This window comes from Gastrolobium bilobum, unplaced genomic scaffold (genome assembly GCF_033153095.1).
Source record: "Gastrolobium bilobum isolate Gb01-03AN ecotype WA unplaced genomic scaffold, APGP_CSIRO_Gbil_v1 utg56457, whole genome shotgun sequence".
Lineage (NCBI taxonomy): Eukaryota > Viridiplantae > Streptophyta > Magnoliopsida > Fabales > Fabaceae > Gastrolobium > Gastrolobium bilobum.
The window spans coordinates 75,149-83,565 of NW_026899551.1; the positions used below are offsets into that span (position 1 = coordinate 75,149).

Sequence of the window (8,417 nt, forward strand, 5' to 3'; positions counted from 1 at the left end):
GTCAACTTGTCATTAGATTAATATTACTTTGATAACATAAACTTAAGTGAAGCTACCTGAACTTGAACTAACATGCAGTTACATTGACAATGCTCAGGGTTTAACATGAAAGGAAAATAATATACTTTTTGAGTTATATTTATCTCATTCAACATGAGATAACTCATCTTCCTACACACGTAACAAAAGTGAATCTCACCTTTATTTTTTTCTCTTTCTAATCGTTTGTGGATCCCTCTTATTATTTTGTTTCAGTAACATAAGATAACTTATCTACATCAACATGAAAAAAAGATTTCCCATAATTTTTAGCCCCTTTATGATGAAAAGATGGCTTATGAAATAAACAAATAAGAATATACTGACTTTACAAAATTTATCATCTATTAAAACCTAAATTTAAAAATTGACCAACCAACCACTCCTATTAAATCCCAACTAGCGAGGGTAAGGGTGAAGACAATCCTTTGTACGCAACTTTACACTTGCATATTTGCAAAAATGCTGTTTTTCGAATTCGAACCCGTGACCTTTCGGTCACAAAGGAACAATTTTACCACTGCTACAGGCTTGCCCTCTTTAAATTCAAAAAAATGACCAATGAAAAAAATTATTTCTCAGTGCACAAACCATCATAAGAGGAAGGGGAAATTGTCACTCGAGTGTAGGTGAATGTACCTGCACTACTATGTTAATACTCAATAGAGTTTATATTAAAGTTCTCTCTAACAAAGCAAAATCCTTACTACAATGTGAAAGCGTAGCTTACAATGCCATCAAATCAAAAAATTAATAGGGCCTCGCATCCTCTGAGATTCACCCTCATCTTTCGCTTGTGTGGACTTCATCTTGAGCTAAAATTTGAAAGCACCAAAATTGTACAGTACAACTATAAAATTTTCCAATGTATTGGATCATTAATAACCCTTGTTTCCACGAATCCTAGCTCTCATATCAACCTGACAAGAACATAAAAAAATATAATAAAATTAGCTGTTTAATTTTAATATCATATCAAACCTTACACAAAAAGAGGGCGAGCATATCCTTTGTGATTGTAAGGTCACATTTTCGAATATGGAAAATAACTTCTTTGCAGATATGCAAGGGTAAGACTGCATACAAGAATTTTCCTCCATCCTACCCTCGCTAGTCAGGGTTTAATGAGGAGTATTTTATTTTTTAAATCAAACCTTACATATGAATATATGATATTATCAACATAAATTTATTCATCATTTTCTTCAACAACTGCATACATTTTTACCAATGGTTCTCTAAGCCCTGCTACTTACAAAATTTGCACACATGTAGATGGCAAAATGGACTGTGGAAATATCTAGGTCAGCTGCTATGACTTATTGCAAACCAACTTTATAGAAGTAAAGGCCATGAAGGCCTTAATAAAACAAAATGAGCTTGAACTATGGTGCATGTGGGCATTACTACTAACAAATATTGTTCCTAAAAACAATCTACTTGAATACAATCCTGAATTAGAATAATGCCTTGTTGGATGTTAGTTGCTAAGAAGTACAATCACCAAATGCAATTATGAGCATGCTTAACCAATTTAAAGTCTTCAAGTAGGATCATAAACAAGATATTTTAACCATTTCAAGATCTTCCAAGCAGCCACGCAAGAGATTAACACCCCCCCCCCCCCCCCCCCCCCCCCCCAAACCCAAAAACAAAAAAACCATTTTTTAAGTATCAAACACTTCCCAATAGGACAAAAGTTATAGATATTAGTTAGGGCGCAATTCTTTCTACTTACTCTTACTTGCCCAAACACTATGATTCAATTTGACTCCGATCCTACATCGGGCCTTGCCAAGATATGATGTTGGCCTCACCAACATGGTTTTGGTTTAAATCTAAATTAAACTTCATGTATATAGATTAAAAAGATATAGGACAGACCATATCATATAGACTGACATTACCAGCTTAACTATCAAACCATTTCAACACTCGTCCAAGTCCCATTGCTGACAACTACTCAAAACTTTCTTACTTGAGGGAACATAACCATGAATACAACAACTAGTTTCAAAGAGGGTTTCAGCAAAATTTCCTTGCCCACCAGAGAGAAAAAAAAAATAATCCTTCTGTAATCATACCATCCTTTACTTTGAAACCTAAAGCAAGAAGGAGCTTCAAATAAATTATAAAAACTTAATTACACTATCACTTGCCCCCAACGTTATTTCATTTTAATTCACCGTAACTCACCGTAACTTGTGGACCAAAATTATTGTTCCATCCTTATCACTCAGAATAATTTTTCCAAAAAGCCCCTAGATTTACTTGCCCTTCCTTACTTTTCAATTCCATACTTGCAACTATATATCAGTTTATAAACATCTCTTCTTGCATTATTTTGTGATACGATAGTTTACAAATAACCAACCAGATAATTTGGTTGAACTCCATTTTGTGATACTATCAGTCACAAATATGACAATAGCAATGACAAAAGTGGCCAATCATGAAAATTTCAACATTCATTCAGAATTTATCAAGTTTAACCCATAGGTTTAGTAAATGCTAGCAGCAAAACAACTCCATGGAAAATAAATATCCCCAAAAGAAACAATGGCAGGTGCATGCATTTGAAATCACATAAAAGGTACCATGATCAAGTTCAAAAGGTAAAAACTTGCCTGGCCTCTCTTGCAATTGAAATAGGTTTCCCTGAGTCCCACACACTCACTGGGTATTGATGGAATCTTCTCTCCAGCACACTCTCTATAGGATCTCTTGTCAACCTATTCTCAAACACAAACACATCCATTCATCATCACAAGATTCAAAATTAAACATTGCAGAAATCACACTAAGAAAAATCAATTTTTTTTAAAAAAAAATAATAATAATCCAATAACACCACACAAATCATCCAAGCCTAACCTTAACACAATCAGATTCACTGAGACACTTGACTAGCTCCATGGCCAAACCCTTGCAAGACTTGGACATTGTCCCTCACCCACTTCGCTTTCAGCTCTCTTAAACATAAAAAACCACAAACCCACATCAATTAACAGAAAAAAGTTTGAAACTTGAGGATAAACATGGGCAAAGGTTTTACCTTGAATCACTTTTTTCACATAAAGGTACAAACTTTCCTTCATTTTCATTAATAAGGAGAGGTTCCAGAAAAAACCCAGATGGTTTTTTTCAGCGTTTTACAAAATTGACTTTTGGTCTGAAAATTTTAGCCCGGCCCATATTGTCACTTCCGACCCGACCCGTTATAGAAAAGGGCCTCACCCACGTCCTTCAGCAGAGATTGAAAGTTGGAACTATCAAATCAAGATTTAAGGCTTTTTGACCCTTATGACCCTTAATTAATAATTAATTATCAAATTGCCCTTCATTTAAAACTATTTCGAAAATTTAACCCCCTTCAAAAACATAACACTAATCTGCCCCTGTTTGACCGTTGACCACGAAGCCTACCAGGATACACCCTTACCTACCCGGGTATTTTTTGAAATTTTTTTGCTACCCGGGTAGAGTTCTTGAATCTGGAAAAATGGTTGAATTATTTACCCGGGTAGGGAGGAGTGTACCCGGGTAAATCGCGTCCAGAAACCCCAATATCTATGGGTTTAGGCCATTGTTGCGAGGTATAGGGTTTTTGAAACCCCAAATCTCTCTCCCTTACCCTCTCTAATCCGAAACATCACACATATTTCATCTCATCATTTCAGAAAGCTTAATCTTGGTGGGACATTGAGATTACATCTCCACACTCCCATTTTGTGCTCGAAAATCCGAACCAACCTCCAAACCCAAAACCTAGATCTAATTTTTGTGTGAAAGATGAGTTCAAGTCCAAACATGGTTCCTATAGTTATTTACTACAATGGGAGGCATTTTGAAGGTCCGAACGGTGTCCGATTTGAAGGAAAAACAAAAACGATGAAAATCAAAGTGGGCACTACATGCAATGAACTGAAGGAAAGAATTCTTCAAAAAATGGGGTCAGAAGGCATCCATTCCATCCACCGCATGATAGCCAGGTTAGAGACTGTAGTGGATATGGATACAATATACTACATTGGTAACGATATAAATGATGATGAAGATGTGGAGTTCGTAACAGATGCGTTTGTTGAATGGAAAGTATTAAAATATATTGAGATATATGTTGAAGTTGATGCTGGTCAATCTTCATCTTTACCGGTGCATACAACCACTACTGCACACTGTACCGGTCAAGAAGATACAATTGTACGATCTTCTGCACCTCCTCAGGTAGCATTGGATGAGGATGAAGACGAGGACTATGTGGACAGCGAAGATGAGGAAGAACCTGAAAGTGCTATTCCAGAAGGTGATTCGTCAGACACTGACGTGGAGGGAAATTTTGAGGCTGACACGAGCGTCGTATGTCTGGGTACCCCAGCCTTGTCACCACTTCATGTCGACCCAGTCAGTAGTGGTAAGTTATTAAATTTGAACATTTGCTTTAGACAATTTATTATTTGTGGTGGTATTCATTCAGACAAATGAGAGTTGATCTTTAGATGCAGGGACTGAGGTGGAGCCATTCTGGAATGAAAGCCGACATTATTCATTCATTAACTGGGCGCACCCTAATGACGAGCTAGAGATCCTATATGGCGATGATGACTTGCACGGAGGTTGGAAGTTAGGAGATCCGTTATTTGTGCAACAAGAATTTGGGTCCAAACTAGAATTGCAACATGTTGTGAAGATACATTGTATGAAGGGGCGTATGACAGCCATAGTCGAAAAAAGCGACGAGTCAAGATTTGTTATGAAGTGTAAAAACCATGGCGACGGTTGTCCCTGGTACCTGAGGGCAATCAAGCCGAAGAAGGGAGCTAATTGGGTGGTCCGTAAATGGGGTGAAGATCACACATGCCTGAACCAGGGCCTGTCACAGGATCATAGACAGTTGGATTCAGATGTCATTTGTGCGACTATAATGAGTATGTATTCTACTGTCTACTTAGTGGAAATTCTTATTGAGAATATGGTAAAGTTGTGTTTTTTTTTTTACAGATATGTTAAAGGAAGATCCATCTACAAAACCCGCTCTGATTCAAGAGAGAATACAGGGAATATATGGATACAACATATCGTACAGGAAGGCCTGGAAGGCAAAAATGAAGGCCATTGTTAAGCTGTATGGTGACTGGGAGAAATCGTATGGATTCTTGCCAAATTGGCTGACGTATATGACGCAGGTGAATGTGGGTTCTGTGTTCAAGCTTGATACAAATCAATGTTTTGATGAACGTCGGGTTTATACAGACAGAGCCGTATTTCACAGGATTTTTTGGACATTTCACCAATGCATTGAAGCATTCAAATACTGCAAGCCTATAATTCAAATTGACGGCACTCATCTGTATGGGAAGTACAGAGGTACTCTCTTGATTGCAACATCTCAGGATGGAGATGGATTCTGCTCCCTATTGCCTTTGCTGTTGTTCCTCCAGGTGAGAGGTTGGATGATTGGTCCTGGTTTCTTAGCCTTTTACGTTTTCATGTCACACATAGGCATGGTATTTGTCTAATATCCAATCGTCATCGAAGCATCATAAGGGCGGTGAAAGATCACGGAGGGTGGCAGCCTCCATATGCTTATCATATATTTTGTCTACGTCACATCGGAAGCAACTTCAATACCCGTTTTAGGAATGTGGAATTGAAGAAAACGTTGATGAAATTAGGTAATGTATGGTATAATTACTCACATTTTCAACCATTTGAAGAAAACGTTGATGAAATTCACTAACCAATTGCATATGTCATGGTTGTTTTGCAGGGTACACATGTTCAAAGATAAATTTCGACATTAGATACAAGGAATTTATCAAGAACAATCCTGAAGTTGCTTCATGGTTGGATGCGATTCTGAAAGAGCAATGGTGCAGGTCGTATGATGAGACAGGACGTAGGTTTGGTCATATGACAACCAACCTATCTGAGTGTGTGAATAAGGTGCTTCGTGGAGCACGTAATCTGCCTATAACTGCATTGGTCAAGATGACATTCAGTAGACTCGTTGATTATTTCGTCAAGAGACGTGAAGGGATTGAAAAAGATATCTCACAAGGTTGGATAATTTCAAAGAAAGTTGAGGCAGCTTTGCAAAGAAATGATGAATTGGCCGGCACTTATCGTGTGAGGATATATGATAGTGAGCTGTTATTGTTTGAGGTTGAGGATGCCTACAATCAATCTACACACGAGGTTGGTGACACCATGAGAGTGGACTTAATCAATCGTACATGTCAGTGTGGTAGGTTTACAACAAGGAGGTATCCTTGCAGTCATGTATTAGCAGTTTGCAAGGTAGCCAAGTTAAACCATTATGATTATGTGGATCATGTTTTCAAAATCCCAACCATTGCTAAAGTATATGCTGCACACTGGTTTCCTATTGGCAATGAATTGTTGATTCCATCCGTTGTTGGGCCTACTGTAATTCCGGATGCCCGGTTGGTACGTGCAAAAGGAAGACCAAAGTCTTCAAGGATTCAGAATGAGATGGATTGGGTTGAGTCTCAACCCTCGAGCAGTCAGAGCAGATGTAAGCATTGCAAGCAAGTTGGACATAACATTCGTACATGTCCATTGAGACTAAGACAAGCATGATTACGTATTGTTTCTGTGTAGTACTTTGTTTTGTAATGACAATCACTTTACGTATTGTTTTGTTTCCTTGTACCCTAAACTTTATCTTGTATTAGTTATGTATTGTGTTGTTGAAATGTATTGTTGAACTGTATTCTTGTGTTGCATAACGTAAATGTTGACATCCGTTAAGTTTAGCGAGTCACTCGTTCCGTATTGTGCAATCCAAATGTCTACCATACCCATTTACCCCTTCCCCGAGTCAGTTAAGGTTATTGTATTACACATCAATTCAAAAGATGCAAAAAAAAATGGATTGAACAGCAGCTGCTGCTGCATAATCAACTGGTCTACCCGGGTAACTCGTAATGATATACCCGAGTACAACTACCCGGGTACACCAGTTCGTGGTACCCGGGTAGACCAGTTGGGAATGCAGTTGCAGCTGGTGTTTTGGCCATTTTTTTAGCATTTTTTGAATTGTTGTGTAATACCTACATACAATATGACTTGGGGGTGGATTGATTTCGTAGAAATAGGATGTCGGATTCATGATGTGCGCCAATCAATGTTGAACATCCATATTAAAGTACTTTGGGTTGAATTGTTTTCCAAATTACATATGACAATATTAATGCAAAGACCCATATTAATGCATAGAACCAACAAGTCTGAATGTGCGCAAAACGAAAATTTCATTCATTCAAATATTGAACATCCAGTACAAAAAGATCCATGCAATGTAGGTAAAGTTCCTAAATGTACCAAAATGACTACATTACATCCAAAATGGTCACCCTTGCCAACTAAATCAATGATATGAAACCCTATGGACACACTAATCCGATTGCGTGTCATCCCCATTCTCATCATCCGATTGTGTGTCGTCCCCATTGTCATCATCCTCCTCCTCCTGAGTATGGGCACCCTCGCCAACTAAACCCTCCAAGCGTGTAACCCTTGTGTCCAACTGTGCAACCTTTGTGTCCATCTGGTTCCGCCACTTGCTCGTGCTCTGTCTATATCCTCTAAAGTCAGTAGTCAGATCATATATGGATGCCATGACATGATCAAGTGTCCATCCACCCTCAGGAGGAGCTGGTGGTCGCCGACTGCGGGTGGGACGTGTCTGTCTGACATCAACCTCAGCAACGCCATCATCATCGTCATCATCATCAAGGCCTGCATCATAAACCATGAAAAACACATCTTATAAATACCACATTAAAAAATAAACAACACAAAAATGCATAAACTCATAAACACCAACACATCACCTGCAGGTGCATCCTCCATCTCAGCATCGTGGTGGACTGGGATCTCAGGTGGTTCTGGTGCCTTCTTCCACGTCCAGATACCCGCTCTGTTCGGCAGGATCCCACACTGCTTCAGGAGCCTCTCACCAAATATAGCATTCCAGCCTCTGGAGGTCTTCAAGGTTTCTGTTGCCATAGGCACTCCAAATCTATGCAGAATCTTCTGCACCAGGAATGCAAAAGGCAATTCAGCCTTCTTTGACTTGGCTGCCTTCCACATCAGTATGCATATATGATGCCTCCAGTTCACCTGTTGACGGTGAAGAAGGGCCCACAGGATGACAAAGTCCCCTTCCAGCACCTTCGAGTGATTATGCGGGCGCTGGAAAATAATATGTGTCACCACATAATGAAGAATGCGAGCAGAAACTGACAAGTTGCTCACAGGATAATGAGCAAAATGTCCGGGCTCAGCGTCTGCCCTCCTAGTCTCTGTAACAATGGCCTCCCGGTTATAATCACCAAATATATGATGGCTGT

At 39.0% G+C, this 8,417-nt stretch overlaps 2 protein-coding genes across 2 annotated transcripts; both read right to left on the reverse strand.

Moving 5' to 3' along the window:
- Positions 1–651: 651 nt before the first annotated feature.
- On the reverse strand, positions 652–3,187 carry LOC133291432 (mitochondrial protein pet191 homolog). The gene is made up of 4 exons (XM_061489695.1): positions 3,095–3,187; positions 2,914–3,011; positions 2,667–2,771; positions 652–959 (listed from the first exon to the last, which is right to left on the reverse strand). Exons 2-4 carry the CDS (start codon positions 2,980–2,982, stop codon positions 918–920), a joined length of 216 nt encoding a protein of 71 aa, XP_061345679.1. The 5' UTR covers positions 2,983–3,011; positions 3,095–3,187; the 3' UTR covers positions 652–917.
- Positions 3,188–7,459: 4,272 nt separating this feature from the next.
- LOC133291431 (uncharacterized) lies at positions 7,460–8,132 on the reverse strand. The gene is made up of 2 exons (XM_061489694.1): positions 7,899–8,132; positions 7,460–7,803 (listed from the first exon to the last, which is right to left on the reverse strand). The coding sequence occupies exons 1-2, from the start codon at positions 8,071–8,073 to the stop codon at positions 7,460–7,462; spliced, it is 519 nt and encodes a 172-aa protein (XP_061345678.1). The 5' UTR covers positions 8,074–8,132.
- Between the last annotated feature and the right edge of the window lie 285 nt (positions 8,133–8,417).

Excerpts from the sequence above, each read along its gene's own strand:
- LOC133291432 (XM_061489695.1), bottom strand. The coding sequence starts at position 2,982 with ATGTCCAAGTCTTGCAAGGGTTTGGCCATGGAGCTAGTCAAGTGTCTC. Across the intron at positions 2,772-2,913 it reads GTGAATCTGATTGTGTTAAG|GTTGACAAGAGATCCTATAG; the intron begins GTTAGGCTTGGA and ends GTTTGAGAATAG. Across the intron at positions 960-2,666 it reads TCAATTGCAAGAGAGGCCAG|GTTGATATGAGAGCTAGGAT; the intron begins GCAAGTTTTTAC and ends TGTTCTTGTCAG.
- LOC133291431 (XM_061489694.1), bottom strand. The coding sequence starts at position 8,073 with ATGGCAACAGAAACCTTGAAGACCTCCAGAGGCTGGAATGCTATATTT. Across the intron at positions 7,804-7,898 it reads GATGGAGGATGCACCTGCAG|GCCTTGATGATGATGACGAT; the intron begins GTGATGTGTTGG and ends TTTATGATGCAG.